The 24,415-nt window shown below is 40.1% G+C and overlaps 1 protein-coding gene across 1 annotated transcript in view; it reads left to right on the forward strand.

The window, feature by feature from the left end:
- The first annotated feature begins 16,908 nt into the window (after positions 1-16,908).
- The window catches only part of LOC129814058 (junctophilin-1-like), a 31,210-nt gene continuing 23,703 nt past the window's right edge, over positions 16,909-24,415 (forward strand). Inside the window, exon 1 of the mRNA XM_055866831.1 lies at positions 16,909-17,560. Within this exon, the coding sequence (XP_055722806.1) occupies positions 17,182-17,560 (379 nt within the window). The 5' untranslated portion in view covers positions 16,909-17,181. The remainder of the gene's footprint in view (positions 17,561-24,415) is intronic.

Genomic DNA, 24,415 nt, shown 5'->3' on the forward strand with positions numbered 1-24,415 from the left:
TCACTTTCTGCTCTTATTTGAAATTGGATCAGGCTCATGCCCTTGAACAACAAAACCTTGTCAGGAAGAGACCAAACACTGATTTAGATAGTCTCAGGTTTTCCAACTACAGTATCGCAAGTCATTTTCCTGGTCTGAGGTCTCCTGTGCCTAGTGTTTATTGTCATGTTCATTGTAATGGAAGGATTACACTTGTCAGTGGCCAAATCTACTGCCTGTGCACTCTCCCCCCTCCCCCTAGAATAAAATAAGTGCCAAGTTGAAAAAAACTCAAGAGGGTCATCATTTTCTTTGCCATTTGGAAATGAACTGAAGCAAAGTGCTTCAGTGATTTACCCTATCGTTTCTGTTATTTTGCTTATTTTGCTTAGCGCTTCTGAAAGTTTTATTGGAAGAATGACATACTTGTTTTCTTCCAAATAGCGCAGTGATATAAAAACTTGGCTGTAAACTCAGAGCCGTCTTTGAGTTCCATTGATTAGTTAACTCAAGTTTTAATATTGCAACATCAAGAATGACGATTCATATACATCAAGGGAGTTGTGTCCTATTTTGTTACCTGCAAAGAATGACATAAATAATACGTTAGGCTACAGCTTAGAAGAAACTAAAAGTACAGTTCAAGTGATGTTCATTCATGGTAATTTAATGGTAGCCTACCATTCAAGGCAGTGTTTTCCCTTCTGAGCCACAAGGACTTAGTTCCCTGTGTGATTGATTGTACAGTGGAGCTAGATCACTAGGCAGTAGCTTTTGGTGTGACATCATCACTCTTTACACAAGAAGAGTGTAATTAGCCGCTTGGAATAACTTCCTGGACTGGTTTAATGTTTGTTATACTATGGATTATAAAAATCTATTCATGCCTGTTAAGATTTTGACTCTCTCCCATTGCAGCTGTTCAAGGGACACATGATTTTGACTGTGACCATTGACTTAGTTTTGTCCAAACCAAATATATTATTTTGGATGGTTTAATTTAAGATTACAAATATATATTTTTCCATTTTTATTTTATATTTCATTTCATGGTATTGGAGAAGTGAAGAATATTCCAGTAAAGCTGACCAAATTGGGGACACACATGAAACTGTGGAGGTTTAAAAGCATACTATATTCTTCAATTTGCCACTTGTGCGCTCCACCCAATTATATTCTTACCCATTGGCAGGAGTTAGTCTAGAACCGTAGACTTTACCATTTTGAAAGAATGAGATGTTAAAACTATACAAGCTCACATCAGTTTTGGTATTTTTGACCCATTTTGGCCTTTATTTCAGTAGAAATCACAACTGCATTCACATTAATTACATGATATAAAAAACTAAACTAGTTATGGTATTTTTTCCCCATCTGGCTTGTGGTTTGGTATTACCCTTAAATCATTCATATAAATGTACAATTAATATAGTCCAGTTAGATGTCTAAATATACGAGCTTGATGCATAATAAGGCTGTAAGCAACCCTAAATAAGATCTCCATCTGCCAAACAAATTACAAAGTTAGAATTGAAGGGTGACCTATAGAGCTTAGTAAACCATGTAATTGAGGAATGGGGTTCTTCAGGGATACAATGCCTATTCTCAAATATTCCATTGTCTATTCTCAAATATTCTATTCCATTCCAAACCTCTCATGTGTTCTATTTTCACAATAATAAATAAAAAAAGATCAGCAACTGGGGCAGAATGAGATTCCTCCAGGGACATAAAAACTAAGACTACTTCTGCAGTGCATTCAGAGTCCCATGCAGTCCCAATAGATCTGAACCAGTGGCATAGGCCCATCTCCCACCGCCGAGTGAAGGCGAGCTTGATTTATCCCCTTTTCTGTCCAACAGAAACAGTCCAGTTAAACCCACAATATTTCTCTGTGGACTTAAGCATTCATTTTTTTAATATTAGCAACAGGTTTCAAGCTGTTTCAGAAGAACCAGACAGCATGGGCAAAATGCATTCTCCCAAAAGGCTGGTTTCAAGACTTACTGTAATTTGTGACTGAACTGACAAATGTAATTTCTGTGTTGACACTATCCCAATTTCATACTGAAATAAAACAATCGGAGCAAAAACAATGTTTTTGAATGACTCATATCCATTATGTTATAGCTTTACTTTCACGATATTAAAATGGTATATTGCACATGTTCAAATTCTCAATATTATTCTACACAGAATTAGTCATATTTTGTAGTGAAATCAAGCAATCAACACACTCCTTTACATACTGTATATTTCCCCTTTGTTGGCTTGTTCTAATCTCAAATTGAGATAATGGGCTTTCTATGGCTTAGTATTCTAAATTCAGGTTTGGCCTTCTCACAGATTATTGAGACTTGGCAGGCCCGTGACAGTAAACTGGCCATCAACCAAAGATGATGACCGTGAGATTGTTTTTTCAGATCCTAGGCCTGTCTTACCTCAGACCCCACACTGCTGTGGCCAGTATGTTACTCAGACGGGCGGGGCAGCTCTGCTCTATTGGCACGCACCCTGCTCAGCAAATTAGCAGATCCAACCCAAATGTTAATTCCAATGAAATAAGCTGCATGCCAGACAGTACAAACGGATTATTATACCATTTTATTAAACTTATTCTAAGCAAAAATGTAAGGTCTTATCATCTCTGGACAATGTTCTGGTTGATTTAACATGCTTTGCATAATGTGAGTAAACAGGTGTGGATGCTGTGGGAGGAGGACTGTGAGAATATTTTAAAAGAAAGCATCGATGGTTGGCTGCCACTCACACAGAACCAAACCTCTCAGCCAAAGCAAATCTGACCAGCTGGTGAAACACATCTGCTGGGTCGCATATATCTCGACTGTGTTGAAGCGAGCAGTACAAACAGGGTCCACTTTTGCTGTGTTGCTGTAGAATATCAAAATGCCCCTGACATCATAGTGGCCCTGGCTGTTTCGTAGAAGAGCAGATGTTTGCATTTACTGACTGACAACCTTTTCTGTAATTTTCTGTTTTCATTCACTTCAAGCACAGGGATGCAACAGTGATTATATGATGGAAGAACCAAGAAGAGAAAGAAATAATGAATCTCATTCGCATTGATTGTAAGCTAGCTGACAACTGGAAAAACACCCGATACCCACAGCCCCCTCCCTCAAATATAGTTCCAAAGCCTTTCTCCAAAATCTGTTACAGTTACAGTACATGAAAGTACTGTAAGTCTAAACTTCTGTAGTGGTTCTGAAATCACTTCTATGAGAATGACATACACACCATTTTCCCATTTTGTCCCAGAGCCTCTCAACTTCTATAATGGGAATCAGCTGTGAATGCTGGTTGTTTATCAACCAATTGCTCCTAATAAAAACCTTTCGGATCAACAGAACAATTAGCAAAGATTTTATATATCTTGTTCTTTTTTTTGTTTTGAAATACAGTACAGTAGGTGATATTGGAAATATAGTTTTTCTCTCTATATTGTAATCTTGGGAGTGTTGGAGAGTTTGACAAATGTTTCGCTCTAGTTCTCATGGTTTTGTTATACAGTAACAAGTCAGAATAGTGAAAGTTTAAGCACTACATCCTCTGCACACATAAGAATAGATTTATTGCTTGTTTTATAGCACAGTAGTTACTTTGGTTTGGCCTGAAGCTGGACTGGGAATGCAGTGCTGTCCCAGCATAACCTCTGCATTGCTTTGTCAGTAAGGGTTGCTGCCTGAGGAGGTACCTCTACACCTTCTATCAAGTGGGCAGTTTGAAGGCCATACATCTACTGTATGAATTGCATTGCAATATGGGGGTAAGAAACTTTACACTAACATTATGATTTCACGCATATAATTCCTGAAGTTTTACTGAGTCTTTAGACTTTTTTGGATAATTTGTTAAACATGGTTGATTTGATCTAATTATGGATAAATACTCTCTTTTCCATTTGGTTTACCAAATAGTTGCATGAAGATCCCATCAACTCCTTAACACACAGAAAACTATGTGTGAGAATTGTACAACTTCTTTCCTTCGATGACATACTACTGTTTAACAAGAGCTATCACTGTTTCGGTGGCTATAAAGCATCATTCAGAGGCATGAGAATCTGGCATCCTTTCGCTTTCCAAACCAGCCTAAAAAGTCTATAGGTCTTTGGTAGGAGTTGGCATAAAAACAATCCCAACACTTACAGGTACAACAACTCCATGTGCCTCACAGAGAGCTAGAAGTAGCTTAGCCTTTGCTCTTTTAGCGGATATAATAGGAGAAAGGTGAGTTGTGTAAATGTATCAGTAATACCAAATCACCTATTCTAGCTAAAGGTTTGGGTAGGTTACTTTCTAAATGTAATCCGTTACAGTTACTAGTTACCTGTCCAAATTTGTAATCACTAATATAACTTTTAGATTACCCAAAGTTAAATAAAGGTTCAATTTTTTTTAAATCTATAAAAAAAAAGTCTATTTGTCACGATCGTCTTGAGGATAATGAGTGGACCAAGGCGCAGCGTGTGAAAAATACATCTCTTTTATTAGAGACGAGTGAAACACGAAACGAACACTTAAAACAAAACTAAACAAAACAACAAACGACCGTGAAGCTACAAACGTAAGTGCAAATACAAAAACCTACAAACGTTCTACATAGACAATTACCCACAAAACCCAATGCTTATGGCTGCCTTAAATATGACTCTCAATCAGAGACAATGAACTACAGCTGCCTCTAATTGAGAACCAATCTAGGCAGCCATAGACATACAAAACCCCTAGACAAGACACTGACCCATTTAACCTACAAACCCCTAGACAATCCAAAAACACATACATTCCCCATGTCACACCCTGACCTAACTAAAATAATAAAGAAAACAAAGAATACTAAGGCCAGGGCGTGACACTATCAGAATTCCAATCATTCCAATGCATGTTATACCCCTTGATCTTCAAGAATAGGATATGGAAATATGGAAGTATAGATTAGCCAAATTGTTTTGAGTGAGTATAACCCCAAAACTAAGGACTTATTAGCCATCCCTACTCTGTTGTTTATGATTTTGTTGTCATGGAGGACTGATTGGGCTCATTGATTCGAATTGAAAAATAAATGCTGCGCTCATGGAATGGTATGCATTGACCATTACTGAAAAGTGCTATTTACATGTGAAAAATTAATGCCATTTGCTGCATTTGATATTTGCCTATTGTTTCCCTTTTTGTTGGGGACACTTTGATATCTTGATAATATGCAGCTGTTTAAATGGCAAATCCACAGATCAAATCAAATTGTATTTGTCACATGAGAATACAATAGGTGTAGACCTTACAGTGAAATGCTTACTTACAAGCTCTTAAAACTTCTTGTCAATGTTTTCACTTTGGAAAAAATCGTGCCCAAATTAAACTGCCTCGTACTCTATTCTAGATCGTACAATATGCATATTATTATTACTATTGGATAGAAAACACTCTCAGGTTTCTAAAACTATTTGAATTATATCTGTGAGTAAAACAGAACTCATTTTGCAGCAAACTTCCATACAGGAAGTGAAAAATCTGAAAACGATGCTCTGTTCCAGGGCCTGCCTATTCAATTGCCTAATATTTATCGATATGCATGCACTTCATACGCCTTCCACTAGATGTCAACAGGCAGTGGAACGTGGAATGGGGTGTCTAGCTTGATCTGAGGCCGAACAAGAGCTTTTGGAGTGACAGGTCTGGAAATTTCTTTGTCTTCTCTGGCGCGCGAAGTACGTCGACATTGGCTTCTGAAAAGTGTTCGGTATACACGGCGGATATCTGCGGCTCTGATTTTATTTGATACATGTAATAATAACATCATAAAGCAGTTTTTTTCAACCGAGTTGTATCAGTTTATTCAACGTTTATTGGGACTTTTGGAATTTTCCGTTCTTTGCGTCGAGAGAAGATGGGCATGTTCGCACCACGTGGCTAGCTAAGGTTGCTAATTCGACAGGAGAAAAGGACATTCTAAAACCAAACAACAATTTATTCTGGACCTAGGACTCATTGTACAAGATTCTGATGGAAGCTCAACAAAAGTAAGAACAATTTATGATGTTATTTCGTATTTCTGTGGAAAATGTTGATTCCTATTCTCTGCCGTTTTGGCGGGCGCTGTCTCGCAATAACACAAGCTGTTTGTTATGGTAAAGTTATTTTTAAAAATCTAACACGGCGGTTGCATTAAGACCTGTTGAGGACAGAGGGCGCTGTTTTCACTTTGGGGGAAAATCATGCCCAATTTAAACGGCCTCGTACTCAATTCTTGCTCGTACAATATGCATATTAGTATTACTATTGGATAGAAAACACTCTCTAGTTTCTAAAACCGTTTGAATTATATCTGTGAGTAAAACAGAACTCATTTGGCACAAACTTCCTGACCAGGAAGTGGAAAATCTGAAATCGATGCTCTGTTCTAGGTCCTGCCTATAAATGGGCATGATACGTATTAGTATACATGCACGTCATACACCTTCCCCTAGATGTCAAGAGGCAGTGAGAGAAGAAATGAGGTGTTTATCTTGGTCTGAGATGGAATAAATCCTCTTGGAATGACGTGTCACCCATTTCCTGTTTTCTGGAAAGCGCGAGGTTGGACCTGGAATTGCCTTCTGAAAAGCTTTCGTTATAGGCGACTACTATCTCCGGCTTTGATTTTATTTGATACATGTGACAATATCATCGTAAAGTATGTTTTTTCAATATAGTTTTATTAGACTATTGAAATTTATTCGGGACGTTAGGCGTGTTGCGTTGTGTGCCTTTGTTCAGGAAGGAGAGCTTCGAGCCACTTGGCTAGTGCGCTTGCTAATTCAAGAGGGAAAAAGGACGTTCTAAATCCAAACAACGATTGTTCTTTACAAAGGACCTCTTGTACAACATTCTGATGAAAGATCAGCAAAAGTAGGACCCATTTTATGATGCTATTTCATATATCTGTCGAACTGTGTACTATTAGTTTTGCGCCCAGGTTTTGGGCACTCGCTAGCCATAACGTAAGCCTTATGTCGTAATGAAGTTATTTTTAGAATTCTAACACGCCGATTGCATTAAGAACTAGTGTATCTATCATTTCCTATACAACATGTATTTTTTAGTTATGTTTATGAATAGCTATTTGGTCAGAATATGTGTGTCAGAAAAATATCCGGACGTTGTGGGAAAAAGTAGCTACGTTAGCACAATGTATAACCACTGATTTCAGCTCTAAATATGCACATTTTCGAACAAAACATAAGTGTATGTGTAACCTGATGTTATAGGACTGTCATCTGATGAAGCATATCAAGGTTAGTCAAAAATTATATATATTTTGCTGGTTTGTTACGATCACTAACACTTTGCTACTGGGGAATGGCTTGTGTTTCTGGCTATTGTGGTAAGCTAATATAACGCTATATTGTGTTTTCACTGTAAAACACTTAATAAATCGGAAATATTGGCTGGAATCACAAGATGCCTGTCTTTCATTTGCTGTACACTATGTATTTTTCAGAAATGTTTTATGATGAGTATTTAGGTAATTGACGTTGGTGTCTGTAATTATTATGGCTGCTTTCGGTGCAATTTCTGATTGTAGCTGCAATGTAAACTATGATTTATACCTGAAATATGCACATTTTTCGAACAAAACATAGATTTATTGAATAACATGTTATAAGACTGTCATCTGATGAAGTTGTTTGTTGGTTAGTTTGGTTGGTTCTTGGTTAGTTAGGTTGGCTTTGTGCATGCTACCTGTGCTGTGAAAAATGTCTGTCCTTTTTTGTATTTGGTGGTGAGCTAACATAAATATACATGCTGTTTTCGCTGTAAAACATTTTAAAAATCGGACATGTTGGCTGGATTCACAAGATGTGTACCTTTCATTTGCTGTATTGGACTTGTTAATGTGTGAAAGTTAAATATTTCTAAAAAATATATTTTGAATTTCGCGCTCTGCCTTTTCAGTGGAATGTGGGAGGAGTTCCGCTGGCGGAACGCCAGAGTAGTACAGGTGGCTGGCTGGCCCGACACCGGTACACTTATGACAACATCCAGCTCAATTGCAGGGCGCGAAATTCAAAATCAATTATTTAAAAATATTTAACTTTCATGATGATGCAATGATGATAGATAGATAGATGGATAGATAGATAAATAGATGATGCAATCTCTATTGCACTCCACACTGCCCTTTCCCACCTGGACAAAAGGAGCACTTATGTGAGAATGCTATTCATTGACTACAGCTCAGCGTTCAACACCATAGTACCCTCAAAGCTCATCACTAAGCTAAGGATCCTGGGACTATACACCTCCCTCTGCAACTGGATCCTGGACTTCCTGACAGGCCGACAAAGCCTATTCCCCCTCAGGAAAGTAAAAAGATTTGGCATGGGTCCTGAGATCCTCAAAAGGTTCTACAGCCTCAACATCGAAAGCATCCTGACTGGTTGCATCACTGCCTGGTACGGTAATTGCTCGGCCTCTGACCGCAAGGCACTACAGAGGGTAGTGCGTACGGCCCAGTACAACACTGGGGCTAAGCTGCCTGCCATCCAGGTCCTCTACACCAGGCGGTGTCAGAGGAAGGCCCTAAAAATGGTCAAAGATCCCAGCCACCCCAGTCATAGACTGTTCTCTCTACTACCGCATGGCAAGTGGTACCGGAGTGCCAAGTCTAGGACAAAAAGGCTTCTCAACAGTTTTTACCCCCAAGCCATAAGACTCCTGAAAATGTAATCAAATGGCTACCCGGACTATTTGCATTGTGTCCCCCCCCCCCCCAACTGCTGCTACTCTGTTTATCATATATGCATAGTCACGTTAAATATACATTCATGTACATACTACCTCAATTGGGCCAACCAACCAGTGCTTCCGCACATTGGCTAACCGGGCTATCTGCATTGTGTCCCGCCACCCACCACCCCCTCTTTTACACTACTGCTACTCTCTGTTCATCATATATGGATAGTCACTTTAACCATATCTACATGTACATACTACCTTAATCAGCCTGACTAACCGGTGTCTGTATGTAGCCTCGCTACTTTTATAGCCTCGCTACTGTATATAGCCTGTCTTTTTACTGTTGTTTTATTTCTTTACTTACCTATTGTTCACCTAATACCTTTTTTGCACTATTGGTTAGAGCCTGTAAGTAAGTATATCACTGTACACCTGTTGTATTCGGCGCACATGACAAATAAACTCTGATTTGATTTGATAATGGTGTTGATGTGAGCCATGACCAGCCTTTCAAAGCACTTCATGGATACAGACATGAGTGCTGCGGGTCAGTAGTCATTTATGCAGGCTACCTTGTTGTTCTTGGGCACAGGGACTGTGGTGGTCTGCTTGTAACATGTAGATATTACAGAATCGGTCAGGGACAGGTTGAAAATGTCAGTGAAGACACTTGCCAGTTGGTCAGCGCATCCTCAGAGTACACGTCCTGGTAATCCGTCTGGCCCTGCGGCCTTGTGAATGTTGACCTGTTTGAAAGTCTTACTTACATCGGCTACAGAGAGCGTGATCACACAATTGATATTCTCAGCTGATGCTCTCATGCATACTTCAGTGTTTCTTGTCTCAAAGAGAGCATAAAAGTTATTTAGCTCGTCTGTTAGGCTTGTGTCACTGGGCAGCTCGTAGCTGTGCTTCCCTTTGTAGTCCGTAATAGTTTGCAAGCCCTGCCACATCCGACAAGCGTCGGAGCCGGTGTAGTACGGTTCAATCTTAGTCCTGTATTGACGCTTTGGCTGTTTGATGGTTCGTCGGAGAGCATAGTGGGATGTCTTATAAGTGTCCAGATTAGAGTCCCACTCCTGGAAAGCGGCAGCTCTACCCTTTAGCTCAGTGCTGTCTGTAATCCATGGCTTCTGGTTGGGGTATGTACGTGTGGTCACTGTTGGGATGGCGTCATCAATGTACTTATTGATGAAGCCAGTGACTGATGTGGTGTACTCCTCAATGCCATCGGAAGAATCCATTCCAGTCTGTGCTAGCAAAACAGGCCTGTAGCTTAGCATCAGCGCCCTCTGACCACTTCCTTATTGAGCGAGTCACTGGTACTTCCCGCTTTAGTTTTTGCTTGTAAGCGTGTCTGTGTGGCGTAAAGGTGGTCTAGGGTTTTTTACCCCTCTGGTTACACATTTAACGTGCTGGTAGAAAGTAGGTAAAGCAGATTTAAGTTTCCTTGCATTAAAGTCCCTGGCCACTAGGAGCGCCGCCTCTGGATGAGCATTTGCTTATGGCACTATACAACTCATTGAACAATAACAAAATGACACCCTGCCTCTGTTTTGGTAAAAAGCTGGAGGGATGGGCCTGGAGAAATGTAACCACTCTCAGATTAATAGACAGAGCTATGGATGCAAGGACTGAACACCCATGATATCAAAATTATTGTTTTAACTATGTTATGAGGCTACACAGTGTTTGTTTACATTTGGAATGTTTACAAACATTGGAGAAAAACAAGCCTATATTTTGGGTTCTCGTGGAGTGTGACAGTTGAACTAAGCTCATGAGGCATTTCTAAGTTTAATTATTCAAGAATCAATTGATAATATGTATATACTGTGTATACACACACACACACACACACACACACACACACACACACACACACACACACACACACACACACACACACACACACACACACACACACACACACACACACACACACACACAGACACACACACACAGTACCAGTCAAAAGTTGACACCTACTCATTCCAGGGTTTTATTGAATTTTGACTATTTTCTACATTGTAGAATAATAGCGAAGACATCAGAACTATGATATAACACATATGGAATCATGTAGTAACCAAAAAAGTGTTGAACAGATCACAATATATTTTATATTTGAGATTCTTCAGTCGCCACCCTTTTTGCCTTGATGACAGCTTTGCACACTCTTGGCATTCTCTCAACCAGCTTCATGAGGTAGTCACCTGGAACACATTTCAATTAACAGGTGTGCCTTGTTAAAAGTTAATTTGTGGAATTTCTTTACTTCTTAATGTGTTTGAGACAATCAGTTGTGTTGTGACAAGGTAGGGTTGGTATACAGACGATAGCCCTATTTGGTAAAAGACCAAGTCCATATTATGGCAAGAACAGCTCAAAGAAGCAAAGAGAAACAACAGTCCATCATTACCTTAAGACACGAAGGTCAGTCAATTCGGAACATTTCAAGAACTTTTAAAGTTTCTTCAAGTGCAGTCGCAAAAACCATCAAGCGCTATGATGAAAGTGGCTCTCATGAGGACCGCCACAGGAAAGGAAGCCCTAGAGTTACCGTTGCTGCAGAGGATAAGGTCATTAGAGTTACCAGCCTCAGAAATTGCAGCCCAAATAAATGCTTCACAGAGTTCAAGTAAAAGACACATCTCAACATCAACTGTTCAGAGGAGACTGCATGAATCAGGCCTTCATGGTCGAATTGCTGCAAATAAACCACTACTAAAGAACACCAATAATAGGAAGAGGCTTGCATGGGCCAAGAAACACAAGCAATCGACATTAGACCCGTGGAAATCTGTTCTTTGGTCTGTAGAGTCCAAATTTGAGATGTTTGGTTCCAACCGCCGTGTCTTTGTGAGACGCAGAGTAGGTGAATGGATGATTTCCGCCTGTGTGGTTCCCACCATGAAGCATGGAGGAGGTGTGATGGTGTGGGGGTTCTTTGCTGGTGACACTGTTGGTTATTTATTTCGAATTCAAGGCACACTTAACCAGCATGGCTACCACAGCATTCTGCAACAATACGCCATCCCATCTGGTTTGCACTTAGTGGGACTATCATTTATTTTTCAACAGGACAATGACCCAACACACCTCCAGGCTGTGTAAGGGCTATTTGACCAAGGAGAGTGATGCATCAGATGACCTGGCCTCCACAATCACCTGACCTCAACATAATTGAGATGGTTTGGGATCAGTTGGACCACAGAGTGAAGGAAAAGCAGTCAACAAGTGCTCAGCATATGAAGGAACTGTTGGAAAAGCATTCCAGGTGAAGCTGATTGAGAGAATACCTAAAGTCTGCAAAGCTGTTATCAAGGCAAAGGGTGGTTACTTTGAAGAAACTAAAATATAAAATATATTTTGATTTGTTTAACACTTTTTTTGGTTACTACATGAGTCCATATGTGTTATTTCATAGTTTTGATGTCTTCACTATTATTCTACAATGTTGAAAATAGTACAAATAAATAAAAACCCTTGAATGAGTAGGTGTGTCCTAACTTTTGACCGGTACTGTATATATAGAATTTATAATTCCAAAAATGAAGGTAGCAACTACTGGTTGCCCCTTTAAGTCTATCAAAAGTGTACAAGTTTGAGCATGTGTCCATTAGGCCTATGGATTAAAAAATAAATCAGCATGAATTAGATTGAGCAATAAAATCCCCACTTTTATTCCATAGGCTGGGATCCGCACTATGCAGATGCTGCAAGATTGCATTTTTCACAGGCTGTCCATTGGTTTCAAAAACTGATTGATAGGCAGCTTAAACTTCTTGAATTCAACCATTATTTGGTTCAAACACACATTTAGATTTGTGAACATCCATCCACAACAACCACAATCTGTAAGACTCAAATAGCTAAATGAGAGAGCAGCAGTGTGATTCACATCAATGCGTTATGTAGATATTAATAATAAGTGGTATTCGTATCGTTATAGACTACACCACTTCTGTAATCCATACCTCTGAGTGTTTATACAAATTGGATAATATATGGATGCCGACAGCAGTTGCACCATTGGAAGACATAGCTTGGACTGTAGCCTACAAAAGCCTATTCCTGCTTTTTTCCCGCAATCCATCAAAACCCATTTGGTGTGTCATCATAGTGGTCTCTGACTTGGGGTCAGACTCGCTCAGGTGGAACAAACTTAAAAGTTGCAGCTTTTTTCAATACTGATTTGAATGTCATTGAGGAAACAGGAGTGTCAAAGATTTTTCGCAAACATCCTTTCTGAATTTCAAAGTAATCCTCGAAGTAATCATCTAGTTTTTCAAAAGTGTAACGAGTGCGCTGAGAGTTGGGAAGCAAGTTCAGGGAGTGTTTTAATAAATATAAGAAACAATGAACACAAACAACGCACCAACATGAAAACAGAGTCAATAACACCTGAGGAAATAACCAATGGGAGTGACAGATATAGGGAAGATAATCAAGGAGGTGATGGAGTCCAGGTGAGTGTCATGAGGCACAGGTGAGCGAGACGATGGTGACAGGTGTGCGGGATAATCAGCAGCCTGATGACCTAGAGGCCAGAGAGGGAGTATCCATGACAAAAAGTATCTGTAATCTGATTTCAATATTTTTGCTGGTAACATAACAGATTACAGTTACTGTTTTTGTAATCCCTTACATGTACTCCCCAACCCTGCCTAGCTGTATCCCTCCATGTAACTTTGAGTCGTGTTCATACAGGGCATTTTGCATTTGGTGAATGACATCATGGATTGAATAATATCCATTAGCATTCTCCAGGAAGTACTATCTTCAGACTTTTTGTAACCGAACCATTGAAAAATCTAACAAAATCAGTTGTTTAAAACCTTTAAATCGTAGTGTTTATAAATATGTTCATAACATTCACCAGGGAGTTGAAACTATAAAGCTGTCAATGTGCTCAAATGTTTAAATCTCATGCCATATATCATTGCTCAAGATCTTGGAAGAACATGAGTAGTACTGTGTCTCAGAGGAGAGAAATAATTTTATCACCATATATAGAGATATGTAAAAATAGTAGTCCTCTGCACTGCAGGTGTTTCACATAGTTATACAGTATATTTGTTCAGTTGTGTTTTGTTAGTAAAAGTAACTTCAGTAGTTCTTACCCATTGGGCACACACTGGTTGACTCAATGTTGTTTCCACGTCATTTCAATTAAATTATGTTGAACCAATGTGGAATAAATGTTGAATTGACGTCTGTGCCCTGTGGATACTGATGTAAGGCCTGCATTGGGCAAAAATGTAGTATGCTATCTTGTTAGGCCAATACATCTTTATAGAAATAGTACTTATGCCATTGCTTCAGCTGACAAGGGTTAATAACAACAGTTAAATGAGTTACCAAAGTCTTACTTCTGAATACAATCCAAATATACTTAACCTACTGTAAGTTAAAGCAACTAATAGGCGATTGCTGTTGTACTGTATGCTGAAAAAGGCATGAGATTAGAAAAAGTACACTGAGTTCAGCTTTAACAATAACAGCCTGAACAATAACATCTGACATAATAGCAAGAACTTACGTTCCCCCTGCTGAAATCATTGTTTCTATAAATGTTAATGATGTAATTCACCCATGTTTACACAAGCTGATACACCAGGGGCGATAAGAAACATAAATGTCAGAGTTACCCCTGCAACTCTCGACTGTACATAAATATGAATACAGTGACTAATTATTATTGACTTCTTTGCCATGTTAACTTATTATTATATAGTATTTTCCTATCAAATTCAGTACAGGTCCATAAAAGACCACAGAGTGACTGCAAATGGTATTAGTTTCCTCACAACATTAAAGCTGCCATATATTGCCCTATATACAAGCTATTATCACATAAGCTACTACACACACAGTACATATAAATTGCAAAGAATAATAAACCAATTTTCCCTGTAAGGATATGATGTGTTCCTTCGCACCATGTTTTGCCTGTTGTCTAGAAACCAAGTCCTGTTGCTGGTGGGAATTCAGGCTCCTGTTGTGGACTGTTAGGTAACTCATGCAATATAGGGCTATAAAGTCAGTGGCAGACTTTTATAGGAGGGGTTATATGTAATAACAATGAATCACCAAAGAGAAACAGAGTGAGACAGATTACCTGCTCAGTCTGTCTTTACATTCAAACCACATACAAACATATATAATTTATGGTAATAATAACAGTGTGAAATGTTGACCTGCTATCAGCAGAAACTAATCTATATGATGAGTGTCAGATAACATATTGTATAGGTCACACTTTATGCGGATATAAAGAGTTCATTTGTATAGTTTCTCTGACCATTAATCCAACCATGATAGAGGTAATAATAATAACATGGTTCTGAAACGATTTGCTTGCCAAGCTCATATCAGTTACACTTAGTTTGTCATTTTCGCATAATTGCTTAGCTGGTGTTATTGTTGGCCAGCATGTCTTCACCTCCTGATGTAGAGAGCTGTACTCTGTAGTATTACAGTATGTAGGGCTCTGTAGACCCTACAAAGAAGCATGGATTCAGTTCTAGTGATGTAACTAAAGCCAAAACCTTCACTGAAAAAGGTGAAGAGGGACTGTTTTGCCAAAATGGACACCACAGTAAATGCTTTGATAATGAAATACATTTGTATGTATATTATTTGACATGGTACTGTACATCATGCCAAAGAGTCTACTTCGTGATTTCTTCCACAGATTAATATTCGATCAACATACTATTGTTGTAACATGTACAAACATTTTTTTTTTTTTTTACACTTTAGTCATTTAGCAGATGCTCTTATCCAGAGTGACTTACAGTAGTGAGTGCATACATTTTTCACACTTGTCCCCTGTGGGAATCAAACCCACAACTCTGGCATTGCAAGCACCATGCTCTTCCAACTGAGCCACACTGATTGTATAGATAAAGCTTGGTCACATTTATTGTAGACAGTGGCATGGGAAATAAATGGGACATGGTTGACATGCAAAGCGATATTAAATGTAAGGGTTAGGGTTAACCTGTCAACGGGATGCTGGTAAGAAAAGTCCCCTTAGTTTCTCCCCAGTGGCATAAGTAAGATCCAAAAAGGCAATTGGGGATGAGGCATTATATTGAAGATCTACTGTGTTTACAATGCAGATTAACAATGTGCACACTGACACCCAGTGGTGAGACCTGCCTGTTGCCATGTCCTTCCTGTATAGGCTACAAACTCCAAACTCCCAAAACTTTTAGAGCCAACATGATCAAAAAGTATAGCAAGTTTTGTAACCTATTCATTATGTATCTGAGATTTTCAAAAATAATGACTTCTTCTGACCAAAAAACACTAGTCAAACACCCATCAATGTCCTGATTCATGTACAACGCTGCAGGATTAGCAGTGCTCAGTAGATGTCACTGTTGCCTTATAATCAGTCAGTAAATTAGTTTTATCTTAATTTGATCACTGTTGTCACAGAGAATTTGTAGAGAAATGCAAATTGTAGTTTATTCAAAACAGCTTCTAAATGTCAGACTTGACTTGCCCTAACTAAAAATGTAATAACTACTACAAAAATGTTCATTAATTATAATCCACATAATAATTCACATTTACTGTTTCCTGCTGTGAGAAGCAGGGTCAAATTAAGATTTAGCTACTAATTTATGTTTGCTACCACCACCACTGAACAGTTCAATGTCTTTTATCTGACTGTTGAGATTCATATAATCATCTTGTCATTTATCAACAGTCAATTAACACTGATTTCACACGTAAACTGAATTCTTAGGGGGTCTATAACCACAGAACTAGAATGAGGGATTTTACGTCTATGGGTTTAACACTCAGAGCTTACACACAGGTACCTAATGACACCAATACTAGAAGCAATAAGGAAATATCAAGTAGGGTTAGTCTATAGTTTTCATCGATGTAACTTCGAAACCAATATAACAGCAGATATAATTTCACCTTTTGAATGTCATAATGTCATGACATTTTCATTTCATTATCTCCCAAATCTAACAGCTACATTTTCAGAAAGGCTCAATTAAAATCAGGGGTGATTTTGCGGATTTTGACAATTAATTATAATTAATCAATCAATTAATGGATGAACAGGTTGATCTCGAATAGTTGATCTATAACTACAGATCAACTCTCCCTCATAGAGAGAGAGAGAGAGGGAGAGAGGGAGAGAGAGAGAGAGAGAGAGAGAATCATAAAATAAACCAGGAGCTATTCTGGCAGCGGTAGTGGCGCTCTCTCTCTCCCTCCCACGTACCGCTTTAGCCGACTACCACAAATCCACACAGTGACAATCATTCATCTCTGCTTAGAACAACAACACCTCAGTGCGACCACAGAATCCACGGACTCTCACTTCAGCACTCCTACTTTTTTTTGAAAATCCGCTCTGGACTCGCAAGCGACAGCACGATATTGGGCAGCTACCGCGACTCGTTCTTCTCCCCTCATCATCTGAATGACGGGCGGACGGTTCGACTTTGACGATGGTGGCACATATTGCGGTGGCTGGGAGGATGGGAAAGCCCATGGGCATGGCGTCTGTACCGGGCCCAAGGGCCAAGGCGAATACTCCGGGTCCTGGAACAATGGTTTCGAGGTAGTGGGGGTTTACACCTGGCCCAGTGGAAACGTGTATCAGGGCTACTGGGCACAGGGGAAACGACACGGACTCGGTGTGGAATCGAAGGGAAGATGGATTTATCGTGGCGAATGGACTCATGGATTGAAAGGTAGATACGGGGTCCGGCAAAGTCTCGCCACGCCTGCCAGATACGATGGGACGTGGAGTAATGGTCTACAAGATGGATATGGAGTTGAAACGTATGGTGATGGAGGTAAGAGTGCCAGTAACAGTTTGTGGTTAGTAGATGTAATGCCGTTTGCAAGACCAGTCTCGCTTTTTACAGTGTAGCAGGGGGCACAAATGTTGTTGAGCAATTCAGTTGTATCAAAGTTTGATAAGAGTAGAGAAGCCAGCCTGAACTATGTGCCAGTGCCACACCACTGAGCTCTATTGATATAAACTGGACTGATCAGTCAGCACTGAGCTCTCCCATAGAGGTCATGGCTAAAAATAGAAACATCACTCAGCCACACTTGAAAATCAAAGTGCTTTTTCAAGCACATACCTATTGTATTGATATTTGTTAATTTGTTGCAATATGGTAATTGATTGTACAGTAGTTTCTATAGAAAGTCGTTTAAGAGTCTATAAAAACATGTTTTCAAAGATTGTGTTTGAGACAGAAGTTGTGATGAGGTTGTAATGTCAGGGCACACAACCAAAGTCATACACACACAGTTGCATATAACTTGTAGGTTATATCTATTCCAGGGAGAAAAATCTAAGTTTTGGTGACTCAGCATTAATTGATAGGGTTTTATATATTGATTAATACAGGGGAAAGCAAGAATGGATTGTAGGAAATTCAATAGATGTTAATAGATCAGTAATAAACACACCACAATATCTTACTTTACATGAAGTGTGATAATCAATAGATACTGTGGCATAATAAACACATATCATAATAATTAGATTTGCCAAATATAAGGTGGACATTGATTGCAGTCTGAGGGCCGGATTTGCAGAAGGTCTGAGGTCCAGAGCCAACAAAATCTGAGCAAACTTCATTAGCCGGTTCCCCCTGGGCAAGCTTGGCTTCTAGTGCTTTCTTTTGTGCTTGGGGTCTAGTACTCTCATATGTGTCACTCACTGGTTCAATTTCCTGACAGTCTGAAGCAGCAAGAGGGGCCTGCAGGGGCATCATTTCAGCTAAACCTTACTGCATTTCTACACAATTTAAAAACGTTCAAATTCTATTTGGAGAACAGCAAAAACAAGCACAATTGTCTCCAGCCATTATCACCTTGTTGTTGTAGCTTCATTCATCTCAGTCAATGGGGGACTTAACATTCTACAAATACATCTCATACAAGAATTAGCTGCTACGCACTAGCTCAGCACCAGGATTAAAACTCTAGTTTAGTTTCATGTCAAGTCAAACAACAGTTGCCCAGCCAAAGCCATCTACTACAGCTATCTTTACCTCTGCACCAGTGGCGGTCGGTGCCTTTTAAGATGAGGGAGGACACATTTCTTTTCATGAGCATGGCCTTATTTCTATTAGAGAATTCCATTCACCCAGTTCATTTTAACAGCGACAGATTTAGGCTACGACGATACTAGAATTGTCCCTATACCCATTATGAGGTTGCTACAACCTAGCCTATGATTTTTTTTTCTTCTAAGGGGTGGATCAGCTTAATATTGTGGAAAGATTGTTGCTTCCATCAATGTAATTGTCTGCATCATTTCCAATCCCCCAAATATTTTTTTGATAAATATATATATATATCCATATACATACACATATGCATACATATACACATATATACATACACATATATGCATACACATACCTATATAGATATACATACTTTTTTAAGAATATTACCATTATTATTCCCCGCAAACCCTACCACCCTTCCCCCAATTGGAGTAAACTAATAAACACTTAGGCTTCTACCTTCAGTTAATACATCTTATACACATTTTACAGACACAATCTATTTTACAATAGTTATATTTTGTTTGTTTTTAGTCCTTCCTCTATTTCTGATGTCCATCCAGTTTAATGTATATTTATAACTGTGCTATTTCACAAAATTTCTGAACCTATATACATTTTACAGACCCCGTATGTTTTACATTGGTTATCTTGTTATTAGTCCCACCCTTCAAATCCATTCAACCCCTCCCATCTATCTCTCAACATCATCCATTTAGGATTTCTATTTGCCATATATTTTTTAACTGTGCAGTGATGCTTCACAAAAGTACTGAACATTTCTATTCTCATAGCTTCTATAGATTGTAAATTAAACATATATTTTTTTGCTAAAATAATTATATTATTGATTGACTATGGCTTTTCAAATCACCCAGTATTGCTATCTGCAGCGTTAGTTCTAGGCAAATGTTGCAATTCTTCAGCCATTCCTGGACCTGTGACCAAGAACGAGCTACATATACGTATAATAATTTAAATTGAAAAATTTGAAGTTTTGAATCCGGGGTTGTTTTGCGTATCAATTCATAAACCATGTGCCATGGAATGGGTACATCAAAAATCTCTTCCCAACTATTTAGCAATTTATAAGGCACAGCTGTCAGTTTTCTGGTCCTTAAATGAAATTGGTATATGTTTTTATTTATCACACTTTTCTTTAACCATTTATGTTCTTTAATACAGGGCCGACATACAAGTTCCTTACTTTTTTCCCCTTCTACTTGCCTCTTCCATTTTTGTGGTAATGCTGCAATTAATTGGTTGTAATTTTGGGTAGAGCAGACCCACCACAGACGGATGCTGGCACTAAGACCGCACTCAACCAACTCTATAAGGCCATAAGCAAACAAGAAAATGCTCATCCAGAAGCGGCGCTCCTAGTGTCCGGGGACTTTAATGCAGGCAAACTTATATCCGTTTTTCCTAATTTCTACCAGCATGTCATATCTGCAACCAGAGGGAAAAAAACGAAAGACCACCTTTACTCCACACACAGAGATGCATACAAAGCTCTCCCCCGCCCTCCATTTGGCAAATCTGAACATAATTCTATCCTCCTGATTCCTGCTTACAAGCAAAAACTAAAGCAGGAAGTACCAGTGACTCACTCAATACAGAAGTGGTCAGATGAAGGGGATGCTACGCTACAGGACTGTTTTGTTAGCACAGACTGGAATATGTTCCGGGATTCATCCAATTGTAACAGTTTAACTTTACGTCCGTCCCCTCGCCCCGGGCGCGAACCAGGGACTCTCTGCACACATCAACAACAGTCACCCACGAAGCATCATTACCCATCACTCCACAAAAGCCGCGGCCCTTGCAAAGGGGGGGAACCACTACTTCTAGGTTTCAGAGCAAGTGACGTAACCGACTGAAAGGCTGCTAGCGCGCACCACCGCTAACTAGCTAGCCATTTCACATCCGTTACACAATGGCATTGAGGAGAATACCACCTCAGTCATCAGCTTCATCAATAAGTGCATCAACGACATCATCCCCACATTGACTGTAAGTACATATCCCAACCAGAGGCCATGGATTACAGGCAACATCCGCATCGAGCTAAAGGTTAGCGCTGCCACTTTCAAGGAGCAGGACTCTAATCCAGACGCTTATAAGAAATCCTGCTATGCCCTCAGACGAACCATCAAACAAGCAAAGCGTCAATACAGGATTAAGATTGAATCCTACTACACCGGCTCTGATGCTCGTCGGATGTGGCAGGGCTTGAAATCTATTACAGACTACAAAGGGAAACCCAGATGCGAGCTGCCCAGTGACGCGAGCCTACCAGATGAGCTAAATGCCTTTTATGCTTGCTTAGAGGCAAGCAACACTGAAGCATGCACGAGAGCACCAGTTGTTCTGGACGACTGTGTGATAACGCTCTCGGTAGCCGATGTGAGCAAGACCTTTAAACAGGTCAACATTCACAAAGCCGCGGAGCCAGACGGATTACCAGGACCAGGACGTGTACTCAAAGCATGCACGGACCAACTAGCAAGTGTCTTCACTGACATGTTCAACTTCTTTCTGACCAAGTCTGTAATACTTACATGTTTTAAGCAGACCAAAATAGTCCCTGTGCCCAAGGGAGTGAAGGTAACCTGCCTAAATGATTACTGCCCCGTAGCACTCACGTCGGTAGCCATGAAGAGCTTTAAAAGGCTGGTCATGGCTCACATCAACAGCATCTTCCCGGATACCCTAAACCCACTCCAATTTGCATACTGCCCCAACAGATCTACAGATGATGCAATCTCAATCGCACTCCACACTGACCTTTCCCACCTGGACAAAAGGAACACCTACAGTATGTCAGAATACTGTTCATTGACTACAGCTCAGCGTTAAACACCATAGTGCCAACGAAGCTCATCACTAAGCTAAGGACCCTGGGACTAAACACCTCCCTCTACAACTGGATCCTGGACTTCCTGATGGGCCATCCCCAGGTAGTAAGGGTACGCAACAACACTTCTGCCACGCTGATCCTCAACACTGGGGCCCCTCAGGGGTGTGTACTTAGTCTCCTCCTATACTCCCTGTTAACCCAGGACTGCGTGGTCAAACACGACTCCAACACTATCATTAAGTTGCTGACGACACAACAGTGGTAGGCCTGATCACCGACAACGATGAGACAGCCTATAGGGAGGAGGTCAGAGACCTGGCAGTGTGGTGCCAGGACAACAACCTCTCCCTCAATGTGAGCCAGACAAAGGAGCTGATCGTGGACTACAGGAAAAGGCGGCCTGTATAGGCCCCCATTAACATCGATGGGGTTGTAGTGGAGCGGGTCGAGAGTTTCAAGTCCCTTGATGTCCACATCACCAGCGAACTATCATGGTCCAAACACACCAAGACAGTCATGAAGAGGGCACGACAACACCTTGTTCCCTTCAGGAGACATGGCATGGGTCCCCAGATCCTCAAAAAGTTATACAGCTGCACTATTGAGAGCATCCTGACTGGTTGCATCACTGCCTGGTATGGCAACTCCTCGGCATCTGACTGTAAGGCGCTACAGAGGGCAGTGCGTACGGCCCAGTACATCACTGAGGCCAAGCTTCCTGCCATACAGGACCTATATAATAGGCAGTCGCAGAGCAAAGCCCAAAAATTTGTCAGAGACTCCAGTCACCCAAGTCATAAACTGTTCTCTCTGCTACCGCACGGCAAGCGGAACCAGAGCGCCAAGTCTAGGACCAAAAGGCTCCTTACCAACTTCTATCCCCAAGCCATAAAACTGCTGAACAATTAATAAAATGGCCACCGGACTATTTACATTGACACCCCCCCGTCCATTTGTACACTGCTGATACTGCTGTTTATTATCTATGCAGTCACTTCATCCCTACCTACATGTACAAATTACCTCGACTAACCTGTACCCCCGCACATTGACTCGGTACCGGTATGCCCTGTATATAGCCTCGTTATTGTTATTTTATTGTGTTACTCTTTATTATGATTTACTTTAGTTTATTTGGTAAATATTTTCTTAACTCTTCTTGAACTGCACTGTTGGTCCAGGGCTTGTAAGTAAGCATTTCACGGTAAGGTCTACACTTGTTGTATTCGGTGCATATGACAAATAAGGTTTGAATTGATTTGATTTAACGCATTAGTAAACCCGCTACCATCATACAGTGTACAGTCAGTAAGCACTTTAGCACTTACACCGGGGGGCCCCAGTGGCAATAAATTAGTCAAACCAAAAGCTTACCTTGACTTGGAGGAGTTCCAGTGTTGTGTTGGATAGTCATATCCAGCTAGCTAACATAGCATCCCTCTGTTTGAGGTGGGTGTTTGAGTAAGCTAAACTAGTAAGTGATACTGAAAGTGAAATGACAAAATCACTCTCTCTCTCTTGCCTCTACTTCACCTTGGAAGAAATTAATTTGTTAAAAACTGTTCCAACTATTTTCTTTCTCTCTGAGTCAAATCAAATTGTATTTGTCACATACACGTGTTTAGCAGATGTTATTGCAGGTTTAGGGACTACTCACCACATTTTATGCACTGCAGTCCTAGCTAGCTGTAGCTTATGCTTTCAGTACTATATTCATTCTCTGATCCTTTGATTGGGTGGACAACATGTCAGTTCATGCTGCAAGAGCTCTGATAGATTGTTGGACGTCCTCCGGAAGTTGTCATAATTACTGTGTAAGTCTATGGAAGGGGGTGAGAACCATGAGACTCCTAGGTTTTGTATTTTTAGTCAATGTACCCAGAGGAGAATGGAAGCTAGCTGTCCTCCAGCTACACCATGGTGCTAGCCTACGGAGTGCTGTTGAGGCTACCTAAGACCATTGTAAAACACTGTGTTTTAATTAATTATTTGGTGACGTGAATATATTTAGTATAGTTTAATCTAAAAATGATAACTTTTTGAATGTTTTACAACTTTTATGAAATTCATTGAGGATGTTGGGCCTCCCCATCTCCACTGCTCTGCACTGTTTTAAGAAAATGTTGCGCTGTTCACTGCAGCAGCATTGATGCGCTTTCCATAAAGATAGCCAGCCTTCCCTCCAGCTCCCAGGCGTATGCATGGTCCTAAAGTCAGCTCGCTAATACTGCTAAACTGCATTAGTCTTTTAATCGGGATTGGAATGATTTTATTAGCCTATTTTAAATTGTTGGTGTTGAGCTAGAGTATGACTGCCATACCCAATTGACGCCCCTGGGTACCTGAGTCGGCATAGGATCAGTCAGCATATGAATCTGGGACAGTGGGAGTGTCACTCAACGAAATATAAATACTAGTCACTGACAAAAAGTGCCGTAATCTATCCGCCTAATGTGTTCAGAGTGATTTTGTTCTGTAACCTAATTGTGTTTAGACTGATTCATTTCACATATCAAGACAGATGAAGTTAAGTTTGGCATGACCAACAAACTTCCCAATGTCTCAAGTTACTTCCATCTTTTAAAATAGTACATTATTCTCTGTGGAAGCTATGATGGACAGAGTGGCATATCGCCTTGAGTGCACACCAGAATGCAGTATGCATTTAGAAATGCAGACCCCCCTTTAGTCGCTGAAATGGTGGGAAGGCTTGAGATATCACAATTATGGTGTAAAGTCTATTTAGCACTTCCACCTTC

Source organism: Salvelinus fontinalis, chromosome 17, assembly GCF_029448725.1.
Source record: "Salvelinus fontinalis isolate EN_2023a chromosome 17, ASM2944872v1, whole genome shotgun sequence".
Lineage (NCBI taxonomy): Eukaryota > Metazoa > Chordata > Actinopteri > Salmoniformes > Salmonidae > Salvelinus > Salvelinus fontinalis.